The 21,694-nt window shown below is 36.1% G+C and overlaps 1 protein-coding gene across 4 annotated transcripts in view; it reads left to right on the top strand.

Annotated features, from left to right (window-relative positions):
• Positions 1-21,694, top strand: part of sdk1a (sidekick cell adhesion molecule 1a) — a 493,742-nt gene that overhangs the window by 363,353 nt on the left and 108,695 nt on the right. For all 4 annotated transcript variants that reach the window (XM_088612342.1, XM_088612344.1, XM_088612341.1 and 1 more), the window contains 7 exons: positions 1,753-1,836; positions 7,114-7,308; positions 9,721-9,837; positions 12,580-12,747; positions 13,160-13,262; positions 14,391-14,564; positions 18,836-18,972. In XM_088612342.1, the coding sequence (XP_088468468.1) occupies positions 1,753-1,836; positions 7,114-7,308; positions 9,721-9,837; positions 12,580-12,747; positions 13,160-13,262; positions 14,391-14,564; positions 18,836-18,972 (978 nt within the window). The remainder of the gene's footprint in view (positions 1-1,752; positions 1,837-7,113; positions 7,309-9,720; positions 9,838-12,579; positions 12,748-13,159; positions 13,263-14,390; positions 14,565-18,835; positions 18,973-21,694) is intronic.

The following is a 21,694-nucleotide window of genomic DNA, read 5'->3' as shown; positions in this document are numbered from 1 at the left end:
ATCCAACTTACAGTGTCATTGAGCTGTGTATACAATGCCTTTGAAATGTATTAATTCTCTTATAGTAATATCTTATTTTGTAGAAATATAAAGGATGTAGACAGTTTTCAAGTCTTTTGACTTGGCTTCTCAAGGACATCATGTCTCATGAGGACTTAAATGAGATAATCTGTACAAGAGAACCAGCAGTGAGATAACAGCCAGGTAACAGTCCTGTCTGTTGGGCTTTATTATCTTGACACGCCCATGATAGAATAACAGTTGTCCTTTATATAGTCCTGGCAGATTAATGTACAGAACTAAACAGCATGTTGAATATTTATGTCATGTACTCTCTATTCATTATAAAGCCAGCATTCATTTATAGACTAAGCTCGTAGTTGTGGCCAGTGTGATAGGAGAAGAAAAGTCACTTATGTATATTAGCATCAGAGAAACTTATCACTCTTTTTATGCAGAAATGTTATTAGAAAAATAAAGTTAACAGATTTTGAGTAGTGATTAAATGTTTTTGAGATTTTTATTAATCATTCATGACTGATAGCGATACAATCAAGTGACTTTGACTATTGCAAGAGCACTAAATAGCCTCATCAGTAAAAGAGTTGAGTGGGCACAGGTGGTGGGATAATTTCACCTGTTGAATATCAAGATGGAGAAATTCAGGTAAGAAAAACAGAAAAGGAAACAGTTTTCCCGTTTATCAGGCGAATAATATATTGATGCCTGTGTATGTTGGAGTCTGAAATATGTTGCCATTTGTGTGATGTCCACTTTTGTAATGGTCAACATTTTGTGTTGAACACCCTGATGGATATCAGCGACTGTGGTGTACTAATTGATATGCTCAAGAGTCCACATACTAATCATGTAACAACAGTTTCTCTAGGAGATGAGAATGTGACATTTGTAGCATGCATGTCTTATTGTAGACTTCAGGCCCCATTGAACATCTGGATGTTTATTTTTTTCCTGTTAATAACTTTTTACATTTGTATCTGTTAGAAATGCTAGCCTCTTTTTGATGCCCATTATTCTGTGTATCACAATGTGAAAAAAACAATTATATTGCACTTTCTTAGCTTGAAGTGACATACACAATATTAAGATGATTTTTCAGCAATTCTTATAAGTTGTCTGAATGTAAATCTATATTATGTATTTATAGTAAATATGTTTATACAGTACATACCACTTCTAATCCATAACTTTTCATACAAAATGGGGAAATAGACTGCTTTCACTTTAAAAATATTTAGTTTTGCAACTGTATTCTTTATTAAATGTATTGGAAACAATCCATTTACAAAAACAAATACACAGTGTCAACTAGATTAAAACAAGGCTACTATTTAATATGAAGAGAAATAATTAAAAAAAACTTAGGATAGTCAATTGCTTACACTACACTAACTCTACCTTCAATAATAAATTAGAAACCTAAAGCATACCAAGGTAAAGTTTGAAGAGTCCTGCTTTGGGAGAACATTTTACAAATTAGTTCTCTGCTGTTTTAAGGTTTTAGAATGTTTTACATGTTTACAACATGTTATTCAAGGGCCAATGGGGTGTGGGGCTAACTCTTTGTCATTTATTTTCAATGTTTCAGAAGATTTACAAACTGAATGCAATGGTCTCATTTAATGCAAACCAGTATTTTCAGCCAAATCGAGTTCCACATCACAGACGGCTTGTGATACCTAACCTGATTAAAAAGCTGTATATTCTTCACTTTCTGTTTGCTTTTGACAGAGTCACCCTACTTCACTGCAGAACCTGAGAGAAAAATTATGGGAGAAGTGGAGAAAACTATCAACATTCAGTGTCAAGCTCAGGGTAAGTGGTTTCCTAACCTTTAATCCTGCTTAATACTTTGCTCCAATGACATGTTGTCAGAAGGCGTTAGATTTTTGAGTGTGGCTGTATTGTTTAAAAAAAGAAGGGAAGACCTCCTCCTTGAAGACTACAAAATGCTGAAATTGTTGTTGGATATTGTGTGTTGTGTGGGATGCCTTCAACAGATGTGCCTGCACTCAAGATAACTATAAGGGTGAAAAGGGTTACAAAGTATAATGTAATTATTATACGTTATATTGTTTACTGTACATTGTAAATGAAAAAAATATATACATTGCTTATGTTGTATGTTCAGTTCAAGTTTTCAGTTTATTTTTAAAAAAATACTTTACCATGTGATGATTTTATATGAAGAGTGACAGATGATTTTATATGAAGAGTGACAGAGTAACAGTGTGTCAGAGTTATAAAGTTTGGTAGAATACAAGGATTTAGGCAGGGTGTTGGTGATGCCACACTCCTGCCACTTCTTAATAGTCATCTTGACCGTGCCCACAGGTGTTATTTTTTTATACCCATTCCCTGGTCTGAACATTTCCACAGCTTTGTCCCAAAGCTGTTCTTTTGAATACTCCTTGGTGCTCTTAGCTTTGAAATGCACTACCCAGCAGAGAAAAACTATAGGGACTGTTGAATTTATCCTGAAATCATGTGAATCACTAGAGTTTAACACAGGTGGAGGCCAATTAACTTGGTGTGAGTTTGAAGGTGATTGGTCACACCTGAGCTAATTTAGGACTGCTGTTACAAAAGGGGGGGGGGGGGGAGACATTTATCCAACCCAGCTATTTCAGTTTTATTTTTTAATAATATCCTTAACACGGCTAATTTTTTTTTTCCACTTAGAAGCTGTGGAGTAGAAAACAGTCTGTGGATTTATACAAAAATTAATTGAATGCATTTTATATTTCCAGGCTATAAGGCAAAAAAGATGAACATTTTGAAAGGGGGTGTAGACTTTCAATAGGCTCTGTATATTATACATCAGCTTTGTATATTCACATTTTAAGAACAATATACTGTATTTGTTTAATTTTTAATCGAACATTGAAACTAGTTAATTAAATTTCAAAGGCTTAGAATCTCAAAAGCTTTCTATTTAGCATCCCTTGATATTTGTTATGTAGTTCTTGTATACATAATGTGAGATGAACACATTTAAATAAAATTGCTGTTCTCTTCTTGTGATACATGTCAGGTCTCTGTGCTGAATTTCTGTCACATTACTTCTAGATAGCATGAAAACCTTTTACTGTTCTCCAAGATAGGGAGATTCATACAAAAGTGCAGGAGTGTCTCTCCAGAGGTTCCTGAGTTTATGTTCTACATTCATAAAAATGAATGACAAATCTTTCTCCAAAATGTCAAGACAAAAATGTCAATAGACTGTGTTAATAGTCTTTGATAAGAAAACCTATTGCATACATAAAGCACAGACTTTATTTTAAATCTGTAATTATAAGTTCCATTAGATATCCATTCTATCTCAAGAAAAGAATATTGTACATCATATCTGAAAGCTCACTGACCAGTATTGCCCTTCTTATGAATGCTTTAGCATTGCTAACTTAATAGCAGAACTGCACATTTAAAAGATAGACATTAACTGCAGCTCAGAGTCATATCAAAGCTTTCTTGAAAAGAATAAATTCTCAACTAGATAGAGGTGAATTTCAGTTTAATAGAAACACTGTCTTTAGAGTCTCTTAGATTATCACTTTTTTGTCCTATTTAAATGAAATTTAATTAATAAGACTTGAAACATAATAATAATCACTGAATAATAAACTGTCAATTTCAATAATAATCAATCCTTTTAAAGTGTGCAGTGAAGTGAGGTTCCTCAGGGCTTTGTTTGAGGGCCATTGTACTGTACTGTCCATACAGTACACAGGAAGACCAATCTCCCTCTGTACTGAACATACCCACACGTGTTTCTTATGTTAAAAATATGAAATAATATATTATAGCTGTAACAAACCAGCTTAATTATTACAGCATTATGTAACACCAAATATGAATCAAATTATGGTGTTTTGAAATACATTTTTACATTATATTTGGGTTGAAAATGGAAAAAGAAATGTTTTTTTGTAATAATTAGAGTTTTTAATGGATTCGCTCATTTTATTCAAAGGACACATTAGTATGACCATAAAGACTATGTAATTGAATTTATCTAATTTAATTAATTAGAAATAATTTATCTATTATAGGCTCTAGGTGGTGTTTATATTCTGTTTTTTTTCTTACCTGTCATTTTTGAGCTGAAAGCAATGTCATTAGTATTTTTCTCTGTACTGTATTAACAAAGCTTAAATATTCTAGATGAAAAAGTTTCAATGTTCTCAAAAAATGATGCTTCATTAAAAAAAAATCTGAAAAACCTACTCCCCACCTCGCAACCTTCACTCTTAAAATTCTGGTCTCCTAACTGTTCCCCAAGCCCGTTTTTGTTCTATGGGTGACAGGGCCTTCTCCTGTTATGCCCCAGAGCTCTGGAACTCTCTCAGTCACTTCTCTAAACTCCTTCAAACCCAGACTCAAAACCTTCTTCTTTGAAGAGCCTGTACCTAACTGGTTCCATTCTTTACATCTCTGCTCCTACTATACTTAGTACCACCATCCACGGTCTCCTCTGTATATTGTAATTGTGATTTATCTTATGTATTCTTTTTATTTATTGTTGTTGTCATTCTGTAAAGCTCTTTGAGAAGCCACCTTTAAAGAGGCTATATAATAATCATAATAATAATTGCTTACACTTATATAGTGCTTTTCTGGACACTCCACTCAAAGCACTTTATATGTAATGGGGACTCCCCTCCACCACCACAAATGTGCAGCATCCACCTGGATGATGCGATGGCAGCCATAGTGCGCCAGAATGCTCTCCACACATCAGCTATTAGTGGGGAGGAGAGCAGAGTAAGGAAGCCAATTCATATATGGGGATTATTAGGAGGACATGATTGGTAAGGGCCAATGGGAAATTTGGTCAGGACACCAGGGTTACACCCCTTCTCTTTTCGAGAGATACCCTGGGATTTTTAATGACCTCAGGGGATGAGACCTCAGTTTTACGTCTCATCCGAAGGATGGCGCCTGTTTACAGTATAGTGTCCCCATCACTATACAGGGACATTAGGACCCACATGGACTGCAGGGTGAGCACCCCCTGCTGGCCCCACTAACACCTCTTCCAACAGCAACCTTAGTTTTTCCCAGGAGGTCTCCCAACCAGGTTCTAATCAGGCTTATACCTGCTGAGCTTCAGTGTGGGGCTAGTTGTGAGCTGCATGATATGGCTGCTGGCTGATATATATATATAAAATAAAGTTTTTAAGATTTGACAAATGTCAATGATTAATGTAAAAAATTAATGTAAAAAATGTGAAATTACCACTAATAAATAAATACATTGACCCATAGCCAGCAAAGAAGTATGCTACACAAAAACGTACTGAATCTCCTCCTATGCATTTGTCAGTATTTTGCTTTGTTGATTAAATAAGGTAAGGACATTCTGTCAGTTAGGTAGAATTGTAGAATTTCTTAGCTGATTTCCTATTGGAACCATGATACAAACTTTAGGAGCTGATTTCTATTTTGAAACTTTACTGCTGTAATAACGGATTGAATTGGAATTCTTCCTCTTAGTTCTCTCACCTGGGCTTTTCAAAACTTTATAGGATGTTATGTGTATTTTTTTGGTCTAATGGTACAGTACTGGTAGAATCTGACTCTTTTACCACCTTGTTGTCTGATTTTCTTAGATCTCAGTCACATGTAAAGCTGGGCCTGGTCAGTGCTGGGATGGGAGACCTCTAGCGATAACCAGTTTGCTGCTGGTGTTGGTGAACCCATAGGTAGCAGTCTTCCCTCTGGACCACAATTTCTTAAACAGTGGCACATAGCAGTGACCAGAGGCTTTATGCTGTGGGACGTTCTGCCCTTAAGATGAGACATTAAATGGAGGTCCTGACTTCTTAGTCATTAAGGATCCCATGGCACTGTTCATAAGAGAAGGGGTGTTAACCATGATGTCTCGATGGCTAAATTAAATTCTGCGCTTATACGGTCTGGCCTCCCTCAATTCAATTGGTGAAGCAGTTTTTCACTTCTTTGCCTGGTGCTGTACTTCAGTGATAGATGAAGAGGGTCCCTTCCTATGCTATAAAAATAAAAAGTACTATTCAAATGTGAGAAATAAATTAAACACATTTAAACAACTTTGTTTTTGCAACATTTATTTTTATTATTATTATGAGTAAGATGGAAATGACGGTTGTTTGTTGCTGGTTGATTGAACACGCATTTTAAAGTTATATTCATCTACAGTGAGAAGACAATTGTCAATGGTTAGTGCTTCATCAGCTTAGGGGTTTTTGTGTTTAAATGTGTTTTTTCTTTCAAAATGCCACTAGTGTTCTAAATATGGATGTTATGCTTTGAGTTTGTATAGAAGAATCAAATTTCCTGCCATTATTTGTGTCTTTTGAAAAAGGACATTTAACAGACATTTCAAGGGGTAAAGATTCTTCAGGTGAACACATTCTTTTATATAAGGTTGTAAAACTCTATCATACCCTGACAATCATGCACCCTGGAGATTCTTTTCTTTGCTTAACATACCAATTCAATTTATTAAAAGGTATACATTTAGAAAAAGGAAACGGATGTCAAAGAGCTATTCTACCATTTAAAATCAATACAATATAAGATACATAATATGGCAAGATTTAAGATTAAGAAAGTTGTCATGGGGACTGCAGTTTTTTAAAGGGTCCAGAGAGTTAAATGTCAGGATGAATGTAGTTGTAAAATAAATGGAATTTGTGGAAAAAGAAGATCTTGAAATTAGATGTTGCAGTAATGTTCTGTTACTATCAATTATGTCTTAAAAGCTGTGAAAAGAAGTACAGGGAAACATTTGTTACAAGGCTGTCATTTAACTTGTGTTTTTCAAGTAGTAATACGAAGCATTAATAGGCCGTACGAGGTTGTTGTAATTTCTAAATAATGTATTTGTGACTCAGTGTCCTAACACTAGCTTATTAGTAAATAAAAAATATTGCACCGAGAAGAACATCATAAAAGGTTAAAATAGTATCAGCCCCTCAGAAAAAAAAAACATTTCTAATGCATTTTTAGTTTTTTGTTTTACTTTAAAAGCCAGTAAATTGTTTTTTTTTTTATGAGAAACTCAGTACTTCAATTGATTAAACTGTGGGACTCCCCTTTATCCTTTCACAGGTGTTCCAATGCCCAGACTGGAGTGGTACAAAGACTCTGTGCCTCTCAATAAACTGAATAACCCTCGATACAAGGTGGTGTCTAATATGGGCCTTCAAGTCAGAAGGGTTCAACCAGATGATTCTGGAATCTTCCAGTGCTTTGCCAGGAACTCAGCTGGAGAAATCCAAACACATGCCTACTTTGATGTTACAAGTAAGTTTAAAGATCTAGGAACTCGGAATTCATTTAAAATACAACGTCCGGTTTTGTCCTTCCCGTTTGAAGTGCACAATGCAATGAGTCACCTCATGTTTCTCAACAGCTTATGTAGACCGTTTATAATAAATCTAACATAGACTGTATAAACTTTATAATGTCTACAAACGGAGAACTAAGAACACCTGCAGTGTTCTGTAGCTCTTTATGAGGGTCTTCAGTATACTAGTAGTTCACAGCCGATTCCCCACACAAGAGCTCGTGCTCAGCATAAAATTAAATGTTTAAACTATAAATCCTATTCCTTTGTAAGTTAGGTCAGTGTTCTTCTTTTTCAAAATGGGTGATATTAAAAACATGTTAATCTCTAAATTGCTAGCTAAATTACACTGTATTTGCAATATAAAACATACTGACAAGCTTCCACATTGTTATACAGAACAGCTTATTTTTCATTTCTGCATAATTAGTGTATACATTACTTCTTTAGTGTAGTTAACAATTCAGATTATAGAGTAGCTTGAAGCTTCTCTGCAGCTTTTTCTTTTTCTTGGTGTAATTGGTGAAGATTTCTGGGTTTGGTGACGGCTTTGATTATGTGTGCAACTCGAGGGCTTTCTCGTTAGGAGTAGGAAAAGTAGATTTGCTGGGTACATGAAACAAGAAAAGTGTCTTATAAAACTCCAGCAAACACTTTGTGCTTACCCCTGTATTTTCTTGTACATCTATTGTAAAAGAAACTTAGTTTGATCTCTTTTGATAGTAACTATCTTTGCTCTTTCATGTAAAGATGTTATTCAGGGAGCTGTATGCTTCTTAATTCACCTACAAAAACAAAACAAACCTTTGATGATGGTGATTATTTAAGTACACAAAGGATCTTTTAGAAACTGTGTTTGGTTTGCTTTGAATTGTGTTCTCTGGAGATGTTGATTGTACATTTTGACTTTGTTGACTGTAGTAATAATAATATAGAAAAGAAATAAAGGGATGTCAATCATTCCCCCAGGTCATCGTTTTAGAGCTTAGATTGATTTCAATGAGAAATAAACATTTAGGAAGCTAAGGCATAAATCCTTTCCCTTTAATTAGCTTCCTATCCAGTGTAAAAAGCAAATCTACACTTCATGTTTCTAAATAGCTTATGTGCACAGTTTATAATAAATCTAACATACACAGTATAAACTTTTTAATGTCTACAAGCGGAGAATTAGTTTTCAGCTTTATTCGCATTAATTGTGCAATTGTGATGCCATCCTTTGATCTTTAACTTAATTGTATCGATTGACCAGCACTTTCATTTTAAATCAAAAGTATTTCAACAAAAGTGTTATTTTCCTTAATGAAAGGCCAACTAGTTGAGCAGTTAAACTTGTCTGAAATGTTTTCTGAATTGAAAGTTGTTCATGATTGTTGAAGTGTGAGTGACACTGAATTGATTCAATTGCAGTTGTGGATCTCAGTTAAAATGTTAGTGATTCTGATGCATTTCTCAGATTAAGATATCCTACTCAACAAACAGCATTTTGTAATTTAAGTGAAATTAGCAAAGATTATATTTTAGCTCGATTATATTAACAGAAAAGATCCAGGTGGTGACACTGTGTTTTACCGCTGAGAAAGGTATTTCACTCGAATTACTCCACTAAAATGCCCTCCAGTATACATGGTATTAGCACAATTGTAAATTGCTGTGGATTAAATTGTCTGCCAAACAATTGTAAATTAATTGAACACCTATAGTTGCCATTATAATATTCAGTTTGCATCATTTTTTTAAGAATTCCATCAGTAACTACTACAGTTTGAACAATAATACTTTCTGATCTGTATTTTAAAGTTAGGATTGCTAACTATATAGACCTGTGTTGGAGCTGCAGGTGGAAATAGAATAGTAATACAGTTTTGTTGTTTGTTTTTTTTTTCAATTGAGAGCCTTATGATGTTCTTATCATGACAAGGATTCAACAGTGAAATCTATAACTTTTTATATCAAATCAAATATAAACAGTGTTGTCCCCAGCCATCAGGTTCCTGACAGAAACACAGCATAAACCTCAAGCTCTATAAACAGAGTTCCTTTACTTTACCTGTCTGTCTGGTTTACACTGATGCTATATCATATTAATAAAAATCAGTTGAAAAATCAAAACGTTTTTGGACACAGACAAAAAAAGACATAAGGTAGTATTTATGATGGGTTTTGTGAGACAAATTCCTGTCATAGCAGGCAGGCCGTGCAGAACTGGGCAGACACTGAAAGGTATGGCAGTGTCTTGACAGCAGGAGAAATTCATTTTTATTCATTACCTATTGCTTGGTGGCAGATTGTCAGCTCATTGCTGTTTTCAAATGCCTTCATATTGGATAGTGGGACTTCAAGTTAAAACGTCTAATTGAATTTTGCAGGTATGGCACCAGTCTTCACTCGGGCCCCTATGGATATCACAGTTACTGATGGGACTCTGGCCATCTTTGCTTGTGAGGTTAATGGAGCACCAAAACCTGCCATCACTTGGAAAAAAAGTAAATCTTAAAATTTTTATATTACTTATTATCAGTGATCTTTCACTGTGTGGGCCCTTCAAATTGATACAATAGGCAAGATGTCAGTTTGCGATCACATCCAAAGGTTAGATTATTAACCCTTGTCTTTAGTGACAGAATAGCTGTATGGAAATGTACCACCTGGAATATGTAATACTGTTTGAAAGATAAAGGCTGCATTAGAATGAGACCTCTAATTGTCTTGGTCTCCTTAACATTGGATCAAGGTTGCTTTCTGTCAAGATATGTGTGGAAACTGGTGTGAAACTGTTTCTACAAAATAAAAGATATTTCTAACAGAAGTCTTCCATCTCCAGTACATTTTCAAAGTTCTTTGGTGATCAAATAATAGTAGCGAGAGCAGAATAGTGAGTGATGAGCCTCTAGTCATGATCTGGCACGGAGGCCAATCAAGAATCCACTGTCAACAATAGTATATTTGATTCCATCCCATAAAACCTAATTAGAGACACACTAGGAACTCTGCCAACACCTAATGAGGTGATAAAAGCTCTCATATAAATGAAGAGCAACAAAGCAGCAGGGGGTGAAGGAATTTTTTCAGGTTTTTTTCAGCATGGTGGACAGGAACCAACACTATACCTCCATGCCTCATCATACAGATCGAAAATGAAAAGGTAATTCTAAATATCAAGGGTGATTGTTACATTTTTCAGGAAAGGTGACAAATCCAGCTGTGGAAATTACAGTGTTATCCCTTTGCTCTCCATCACAGGCAAGATCACTACAAAATAAACTAAACTGTCTCATTCCTCTTTCTGAAGAAATACTCTCAGAATCCTAGTGTGGTTGAGGAGGCATGTGTGTTATTATTTTTTAACCAATTAATTGCAGAAAAAATACCGGGAGCAAAACGTACCCCTCTACATTGCATGGATTGTTTAAAAGACATTTGAGTCTATGAATCATGAATCATGAATTTTAAAAGATACAGCTGCTCCATGGATGTCCTAAAATATCTTCAACATGCTATGCTTGTTTCATCATGATATGTATGGAGCAATCTTCAGCAAGGATTCATTATAGAGCCCTTTGAAGTCTGAACAGGATTAATAAAAAGGTGTGTCATCACCAGAGCTATATTATATTTCACAACATTTCTGAGTCCCATGTTCCATTGGATTGCAAATAAATTCACTGTTGTAGGGTACCTAACTCACTAGTGGACGGTAATTTAATCTTTAGCGACTCCTCTTCTAAACTAAACATGCCCCAGCATGTTGATGATACTGCAGTATTATTCTTTATAGAAATGATCTGCAGTCAATGGTCAACATTTGTACTAGGGTAAATATTTTTTTACGAAAAGATGAGAATTAAACTAATACGAGACTAAACTCCAGAATCAAGCTCTAAATGCAAATATTGTGGCCCTGTTGATTCAGATTCATTTGTGTCATTGTGCAGTTATCTTTCATGGAATGCTGACATTAACAAAAACTCACAACATCACTTTAAACCCATCACTTTAAAAGTGCAGCCTTTGGCATCCTGAGGAGGTGAATTGTTGAAAATCACCAAATTATTTTTTTTTGTCAAACTGAGGGTCTAAAATGCATGCATCATTCCTACCTTATCTTAAGGTACTGAAACATAGGCAACAAGGCAACCGTTATATCAACAGCACTGCAGAAGAGTTTATGTATCAAGTAGATGGACAAATGCAGAACTTACCTACAGTATGTTCCTTCCCAAGCAGACATTATAAGGATCAAAGCTATGATAATCTACCATCTACCATCTATAATCTACCATCAGTTCCATTGAGATGTTGCAGAAATAAATTATTTTCATGGTTATTTTGTATATGTCTTAAGGGAATCTTTTTCAATTTATTTTGACATATTAAGAATGATTTATTTAACCTAATAAGACAGAGTGTTTACTATAATTGTAACTGGCATACAAAAACAGCTTATATTTTAATTATTATTTTGTATATTTTAATAGGAACCTGATTTTGTGCCTAAACAATAGTGGATGGCCCTTTAATACTGTGTTTAATAACAATAATTAATGCATATTAGCTACATATTGCAAGGGAAAGCTACTGGACAAAAGTCAAAAGAAAGAGACAAAAGCAGCATTTTGGCTAGAGAGCCTTCTTTAGGTGTATATGTTTTGTTTTTTTTTTTGTTTTTAGTTTGGAATTAACCTCTGCTTATAACTGTCTACCTCATTTAGATCACTGCCTAAACAGTGTTTACGCTTTTAGTGTAATGTTGCCTAGTTACATGTTATCAGGATGTAGATACGACCAAAACATAACTAAGGAAGTAAAGGTTTTTCTCTTCAGGTACCATTATCTTCATTATTACAACCTACTGATACGTGAAATGCAGAGCTATTTTCTTTGCCACTGCGACTAGCCATTATATATATATCTTTGCTGCCACTGCAGGGTTACTGAAATTATTATCTTCTGTTAGAAAAGTAATTATTGTCTCTCAATATTTGCTGTATTCATTAACCATCAAATGTAAAAAGCTTTTGCAACTAGAAAAAAAGGTAATTTGCAAATCGATAAAATAAGATATTATTTAGCCATTCTGAGTCAGGTAGCATTAATTTGCCTTTTCAAAGCGACTTCCCTTGTGAATGGGTCTCTCAGTCAGTATTACAATCATTCAGAAATGCTGGATTTTAACATAGTTTCCCAGCCCTGTGTGAATCTGACTCCTGTCCCTTTATGTATTACAGGTGGTCAGATTTTGGCAAGTGGTTCTGTCCAGATACCCCGATTCACACTTCTGGAGTCTGGGGGGCTGCAGGTGAGCCCTGTCTTCCTCCAGGACTCGGGGAACTACACCTGCTACTCCACAAACTCCGAGGGAGCCATCAATGCAACAGCCTCAATGATTGTGTGGAGTAAGGATGCACGTGCAATATTTTTCCTGTTAAGACAATAGAGGCCTACCAAGTCTTTCTTTCCAAGTCTTTCACTTAATTAAATGAAAGTTTCTGATCGTTTGCTGAATAAATATGATGTAAAAAACAGCAATTTAACCATCCAATTGGCAAAGTTATTCTTTTAGTCTTTCCTTCATGATATGTCTGTTTTTTACACTGTGATTATGTTTCTTGAGAAAAAAAATATTCAAAAACCTTTCGCCCTCTTATTCAATGACTTGTAACACATAAGAAAGAAGAAGAAGCAGTGTTCTAAAGTATTCCTGTCCAAATTAATTCCCTTCTATCTAGTCACATAGCTCTTTTTTCTTTTTTGCATAGCATGTCAGGGAATTTCTTCTGTTTTGTCTAATGTATTTGTTTCTGCCAGGCCGCACCTCCATATCCAAGCCTCCTGAGGATAGGCGTGTCATCAAAGGAACAACCGCAGTGCTGGAGTGCCATGCAACCTATGACCCTAGAGTGTCTGTCAGGTGAAAGAAAATGATATGCCCTTTAAAGATATTAGCAGTATGTCTGTCTACATCTCGACACAAACAGCTGTGACCATTTTATATGCTTACTATTTTTATTCATTGTTTGTATGTGTTTCATTTTTTACAAAAGCTGTTAACACTTGCTTACAGATAGAGCCCATTAAAAAAATCCATATCCATAACTGATCATTATGTGTCACTTACTAAAACACTTTTAATTCCTTTGAACAACCCTCATGACTGTAGTACTTAATTTATGGGGCTTCATTTACAAATGTGTTTCACAGAAAACATTAAAGAGCAGACCACGCACCCATTTACATCAGCGGGAGTGCAGTGGAAAGGGTCAGCGGTTTTAAATTCCTAGGTGTTAACATCACAGAAGACCTAACCTTGTTCTACCACACCAGCTGCGTAGCCAAGACAGCACCGTAGCGCCTATTCTTTCTTCACAGACTTAAGAAGTTCAGCATGCCGTCACATATCCTGGCTAACTTCTACAGGTGCACTATTGAGAGTATCCTGACTGGCTGCATCACTGCCTGGTATGGGAGCTGCTCCATCCTTGAGCGCAAAGCATTGCAGAGGGTGGTGAAATCATCACAGCACATCACCGGCTGCGTGCTACTGAACATAGAGGATATCTACTCTGTTAGATGCCTCAAGAAGGCCAGGTCTTTTCTCAAGGACCCTGGTCACCCCAACCATAATCTGTTTTCTCTACTACCGTCTGGAAAACGATACCGAAGCATACAAAGACCGAACAGATTTCAAAACAGCTTTTTCTCTCAGGCAATAAGCCTGCAAAACAGCCAACCACGGCAGCCATCAGCAATTACCCAAACGACCACTGATACTGTATATAGTCAGTCCACTTGAAACTGAAAGGGGCACCTTTACCCTGACACCTCATATCCCTACCATATCTCCTTATGTTATTAATTGCGTAAATCCTGTAAATTGTATAATTTATTGTATTCAACTCTGTAACCTTAATTCTATCAACTTCTGTCCTATCTCTCCTTGTGAGCTTGCGGAAGAGTATTTCATTGCCGACAACCACTGCTATATGCTGTATTGTTGTGCATTTGATAAATATACCTTGATTGACTGATTGATCCATAGGTTTGTGTGGAAAAAGGATGGAACAGTTCTCAGCAGCACAAAGGGTGGCAGGATCAGTGTGAAGGAGGGGTCTCTCCAGATCAGCCAGACTTGGTCAGGGGACATCGGAGACTACACATGTGAGGTGCTGTCTCAGGCTGGCAATGACTCAAAATCAGCTCGTCTGGAGGTTATGTGAGTATTTCAGTTTTGAAATGCTTATCTTATGTTGGAAGGTTTTTACTGTGTGTGCTTTAATTAATTGAAACATGGCAACCCACTACATCAGGTTCGCTCGAAAACACAGCACCTGCATTATACTCCATTGCAGAATGTTACTACAACCAGTTTCTTAATTAGTTAATTCTACAATTACCAGGACCAGTGTAATCATTAGGATGCTAGCTATTTTGAGATCTTACCCAGGAGTGGATTGGAAAACACAACAAGCTGAACGGTCTTGTGCTAGACTGAACTGCTCCTTTTTTAAAACAAAGTATCGGTGTTTACTATATTTCTTTGTATGTCTGCAGTTTCCTTTTTTCATTTGTAATAGTTAAGTGAATCTCATTTTGAGGTAGCAGTGACTTGCTAATTATCGTATATTGAACTGGAAAATTCTCAGAAGTAGCATTAAAAGACTCTATTAACTGTCATAGGAAGATGTTGCTTCAAAGTAGCGTGGGATCAGAGGTTATATCCACAGACTGCTCAGTAATTTCTGTCCCTGACTAGCAAATTCAGGAGGGTAGAGACAGAGAGTGCACTTTTGCTCCGTCAAGGGGGGGGTCACTGTCAATGGTAATATGATAGCAATGGTTTTTCAGCCTTTCTTATGTTCCTGTCCCCCTTAAGGAGCAGAACAGAATCCTGAGATGATTATAAAATTAGTCTCTACTACTGGCTCACTCTTTGATTTAAAAGACATGTTTTTTTCTTCATTCCTTCTGTTATTATGTTGTTCAACTGGATCCTGCAATGGAAACATCAGTGACAGATAATAATGTCTTTGCATTATTGCATTGTATAATTCCACTTGAATGTCACCCAAGTCCTGGGCATCCACCTGCCTGCTTATTTTGACACAATAGCATTGTATTTTTGCATATACAGTGTCATTTCTATTATTTTACATACATGTGTTGTTAAAGAAGATAAAGGCTATGTCTAAGTTGTTTCTTTGTTTTCTGCAAATAAGATTCTACCAAGGAGACATTGTGTCACAATTTAAATGGTCTGTCATGTTTATTTGGACCCCGTCCAGGATCCTAGTTTTGATCCATTGGTGCTCTCTTAAGGAAGACTGCAAGGTCCTCTTCCATCAGCTGGTCTTCCCTTAATAGGAGATTTACTCTTTGTTGCCCAATTCTCAGTCTTCATTAATCTTCATATTATTCCTTATTCATTAAATACCAGAACTTCACTAACTTTCCCGATCACTAACTTTTGCAGACGGTCCTGTTTGGCCAGAGTAACGTCTCACTCACAAATACCCGCGTCCCTGAATTCCTGCTAATGGTTTGCCATCATATATTAGCCAAGACGATGGCAAACAAAACCACTTCGAGCTACAGCACACCCTTTCTATCAGAATGTGACATGCAGTGTCTAACAAAAGTATTCAGGCCCTTGTTATCCTGTTTTATGAAATTATGAAATGATACATATTTTTTTAACTTAATCTATCATTCAAAATCTAAATGTTTGAATTAAAGACTTCTATGGTAAGATAGGTTGCATGAAATGTCAGAAAAAATAAAGAAAAAAAATGTAATATGTTGACTGCATAAATATTCAGATCCTTGAACTCAATATTTGGTGGAAGCAAATGGATAAGTCTTAACCAACTTCCTTGAACTCACACCAGCTTTGTGCAATTTATACTAATTCATCTGAGAAGATTTGCCCAGGTTTTCTCAAGTTGCATGGGAGATATTCCACAGATTCTCAATAGGATTCAAATCAGGACTTTGGCTGGGCCGGGTTGTGTGGTGGCTCTGTGGCTCAGGATCTGCGCCTGTGGCTGGAAGGTTGCCGGTTTGAATCTGGCGGGTAGAGGAATTCTACACCGTTGGGCCCCTGAGCAAGGCCCTTAACGTCAATGTATAAATGGCTGACCCTGTGCTCTGCCCCCAAGCCTATCTGTGTGTCTCATGGAGAGCAAGTTGGGGTATGCAAAAAGACAAATTCCTAATACAAGAAATTGTATATGGCCAATAAAGTGATCTTATAAAGGACTTTCACTCTTGACTGTCATGATGATGTTGACAAGAAGATGTACTGCTCTTGGGTCTGGAGTTGAGTCTGCACCAAACATACTGTTTGGCACTTAGACCAAAAACTTGCAAAATAACAATAACTTTTGCCACTTTTTGCAGATTACTCAGGTCCAATACGAGATGGGTATTCCACTCTGGCTATAGAGGCCAGCTTTGTGAAGTGTTCTCCCTAAGTCATCCATTGAACTCTGTAGCTCTTTCTAAAGTTGCCATTGGTTTTGTTGCCAGTTTCCACCTTTCCTACCAGCTCATTGCTGATCTAAGCAATGTCTCTGTGTTATAATGCACCTTCCATTTCTTGATGATTGAGCTCACAGGGAGTCTGTGATATTTTTTGTGCTCTTTTCCTGATCTGTACTTTTCAGCCACTTTATCCCTGACTTGCTTTGAAAACTTCTTAGTCTTCATGGTTGAATCTTTTCTTGAAATTCTCTGTATTATCAAGCAACCTTATTTTTTTTAATTCTGAAATCATGAGAACCATGAGTGCACATAGGGGTCAACTAGAGGTTACTCACCTACTGTAGTTGTGTGGCTCATTAAGGTCATTTTTAATACTAATGCAATTGGGACTTTTCTATTTTTCTTTCATATCCTCCGTTTCTTTTGTTTTTGCTTTGAACATTAGGGTGTGTATATAACAAATATCAGTTGCTGTTTTAAATTATCAAGACTGCAAGCTTTACAGCAAAAATGTGAAGATTGTGCAAGGGTCTGAATACTTTTGCAAGGCACTGCATGTGCCTTGAAATAGATGTACATTATAATACTAAGTTAAGGGATTTCATTTTATATATAATGAGTTTCTGGTATATTGTGTTCTCTGCATAAACAATATAACTTTCTGCAGCTCTGCTGTTCAGTTCTGGAAGGATTACTGAAAAATCAACTTGAGGGGTAGATATTTTTTTCTCGAAGAGTCCCCACAAATGTAGCAATTGTATTGATGGCTCTCAGAGGGATACCAGTTGTTCTATAGCTACTGTTGAGCCCTGCAGGTCCTCACAGTGGTCGCTAGAATTGTTACACTATACCTGTCCAGCTTGGCTGATAAGTAATTCACAAAAATATCAGCCCCGTAACCATAATGCTTAATCAAACCAGGGCACATTAAAAAGAAAAGTCTTTACTCTTCAGGAACGTCTCTGCATTTTAATAAAACATTCCTGTCATATTCACAGAGCAGCTTCGTAAATTAATAATTACTATTGGAGCGCATATTTTTTAATTAAACTTTATTTTTAAGGAGTAAGGCTTTGATTAGACAAGTAGGAATTTAATAATAACTTATATTTATACAGTGAGTCAGAACTTTATATGAATTTAATAGGAAAATCATCATTAGTTTGAAAAGAAAGAGAAATATTGTGTTCTTAGAAATAAGATGTTTTATATTCTTATTAAAAAAGTAGAGATCAACCATTAAGCATATTGTAGGTTGGCTATGAATGTTTATAGTTGGATGAAATTCTACATGTCAAATTAAAGGTTTGTTTTCTGTCAAAGTAGAAATACTTTGAATATTTACAGTAAACTTAGGAAAGGGAGTACTTTATTCAGATACTAACTTGTTAATTATGGGTGCTGTCCTTTAAATGGAATTTGTGCTGAACTGATACAAAAATCAATTTGCCTTTGTTATTCTCAATCAGGTTTTATATATCAACAAATAATTTTACTACAGGTACTTGCAATTACAGATAATCTCATATAGCTTTACAGATCTGAAATTTGTTAACTGCAGTGCTGAGAGTTCAGCGAGTACATGTTTAAATTCCTTATTTGCATAAAAAAGAAAAAAACGAGAGCTCTCAGCAGCTGTTGAGAGCACAATAAATCTACTTAACATTTTTTCTCTCCATTATAAGCTTGAATATTTAAACATGAGCCAGGTACAACGCAGGTTAAATTAACTTAAGGTTTTACATTACAAAAGCTTTAAATATAGTTAATGTGTGGCAAAATCTTTATTTATTTGTATATACATTTATTTACTGACTAATACAAATGTGAAACATTGCTAATTCTCTCTTAACTAGCTAAACTATTGCTCCTTAGATTCAGAATCGGTGGACCCTCTCAGCCAGATTGGTTCTTGCATGTGGTATAGCTGGTGAGAGGCCAGCCCTGGTCGTTCAGAGGCAAACTGGGCTTCATGTTTTTGTCTGGTCTTTTGTTTTTTTCCAGTGAACTGCCCCACTCCCCTCGTAATCTGCAGGCCAGTTTGAATGCCTCTGACAGCCGCACAGTGGATCTCTTCTGGGTCCGCCCTTTTGATGGAAACAGTCCCCTCCTGTACTATGTTGTGGAGCTGTCTGAAAACAGTAAGTCAACCTGAAAAATAAGGATGTGTGGAAGATCTGAACGAATGCCTTCAGCAACGATGTACTATTTTCTATCTCTCTGTCATTTCTTCGAGTGTAATCAAATGAAACAGTACACACTGTCACATCTTCTGAGAAAAATATTCTTCTGTACTCCAGCAATATTTAGCTTATATCAGATGTAATTTATTTCTCTATTTGTCTTTTTATTTGTTTATTTTTGATAGCCTCAGTGGTTTTTTGTCTTGGCAGTAGTGGTAGTGTGTTTAGTTTGTTTTAGGTGGTAAGAAGATGGTTAAGCCCCTTGTTCAGCTCTGTCACATTGCTTCAGGGTGACGGTCTCTGTGTTTGCCTTTCCCATCAGATTCAAGAATGCTTCTGTTATTAACGGTCCAGTTATTAACACTAAGTGATGCATGCATTGATCTTCATGAAAGCTAGGTTAGCTCACATGTTGGCTATAATACATGATGTAACGACACCAGTCTTCAGTGCATACATTGATCTTTAAATGCATTCTCAGAAAAAGATTTGTCTGAAGATAATCAGAGAACCTAACCTAGAGATCTTTAAATTTAAATGCTTGAGAATATCTCCTCACTTTTATTTCTAAAATACTTTAGGCCAGTTTCATCTCAAGGAGACATTTTGCAAAGAGCACAGTAGTGGTCCAGTATTTGAATAATTGTCTAGATTATTTTTCATCATTACTGACAAAGTACAGTGTTCTCCATCTTGTCTCTTCTGAATCTGAATTATAGAGACCTGCAAATTTGTAATTTTGGTGTCTTTTAAAATGTTTCTTTAACCACTAGATTAAAGAGCATACAGTATATTTGAAAAACAGCAATAGCTTTTCACAACAACTTAAATTTCTTATGTTAGACATGTGTTAAAGACACTACAGTTAGGACATGTTAAAATTCTCTTTTACCCTGTCTGGAAAAAATGGTAGTGCCTGTTATACTCAGTAGTTGTAACGATATTTTTTTGTATCCCAGGTCATAGTTGAACTTAATTAATGTTCAACTAACGATAGTTAGTCAATTAATGTTCATTGTGTGTGTTTCTCAAAGACAGAATACCAGTCCCTCAAAGGAAGAGTTCACCCTGTCTTGTTTCCTTCCTGTTTCACGAACTTCAAGGCACCTAAGCAGAAATGTTTCCTAAAACAGCTCCTGGAACATGTGACATGGAGATATAAGCTGTTAAATGAATGTCTGGCACTTGCTTTTTCCCAGACACTGGAAATGAAGTACAGCTTGTGAATTGCAATTTTATTGCTCTGTCTTGCAGAAACTCAGAAACCATATCTCTGTGTTTTATTGATAAAACTGGTTACTGAACAATACATTAACTTCCTTCCCCTATCCTGTGTTTGGCAGGGGAGTGGGGCATTCCTTTGTTTTTATTGCCACTATAGCCAAGTTGTCATTTTTTTAAGAAGTGCTTTAGCCATTAACTTTACAACTATAGCAACAAACATCAACACAGGTACACACACAAATAACACCCTTCTACCCTCTGCAAATGAAAATGAGATAAATGCAGTTGGTTTGCATTACTGTTCAGTTTAATCTTTCTTTACTCCTAGATCACTTATCTTGCATAGGGAAGGGTGTGTGAGACTGAGACAGGGAAAGGAAAGGAATGAATAAATAAAGTATTCTACAGACGCAGTGTATAAACAGAGCCAAGCCCTGAGGTGACATGGGGATTAATAGACTATAGAGCTGAATTCGACTATGTGCTACATTAAGCTGCTTATAAGCAGAACTTAAAGCACTTCTTCAGTGTAAACCTGACTCATAGTGCCACATGCACTGCATAGACTGTAATAGGAACTAGAATGTCATTGAAGTGGCTGCTGCATCAGGTTTGCCTGTTATCCTATTATACCCAGTGTGTTTCAGAAAGCTGTTATTGAAATCCCACCACATGTATTTAGATAATTGATTGTCTCATTGAATTTGGTTTTATGCCATTCACAGCAGTCCCTTTATGGTGCCAATTAAAAAAGACAGGGTGATCTCTGCACGATGCATGTTTTAATATACTGCATTGCAAAAAAGCTGGAAAGTAGTTTTGTCCCCAATGCCTTAAAGATTAAAAAACATTCCCTCGAAATTACATTTCCCAGGAGTTTTTACATTAGTTGCCCATATCTTTTCAGGCAAAAGGTCACAATATCTTATTGACTAATAAAGTTAGTTGTGAATGGTGTTGTTCTCCCAACACAGTCATGAATGAGAGTCCATGTAGGGTAATTGATGACTAGTTTCTTCTACTATTTCTTGTCTTTGTCTTCACATTTAAAATAAGAAACAATTTTTCTCTTGCTCATGTTTTGAACACTACTCCTGTATGTGCAGTGAAAGCCTGCATTGAACTGAGAAATTGATTGACATATACATTTGATTGACATGGCATTAAAAACTCAACAAATTATCCAGCCATTTTCTAAGTGCTTCATCCAATTCAAGGTCATGGGCATGGGCAAAGCGTATCCTGGCAAGCAATCGGTGCAAGGAGTGGCACACCCTGGATGGGATGCAAGTCCATTACAGGGCACACAGAGACACAGACATGAGCACACATTTTTCATAGGGTCATAGAGTCAATTTTCCTAGAAACCAATTAACTTACAAGTACATCTTTCGACAGTGTAGACTACTTTGTATGCAACTACATTTTATATATTTGTATTTATATCTTCAATATT

Source organism: Lepisosteus platostomus, chromosome 19, assembly GCF_059453375.1.
Source record: "Lepisosteus platostomus isolate fLepPlt1 chromosome 19, fLepPlt1.hap1, whole genome shotgun sequence".
Lineage (NCBI taxonomy): Eukaryota > Metazoa > Chordata > Actinopteri > Semionotiformes > Lepisosteidae > Lepisosteus > Lepisosteus platostomus.
The sequence above is the reverse complement of the archived record's forward strand: the minus strand, read 5'-3'. Positions and strand labels throughout refer to the sequence as shown.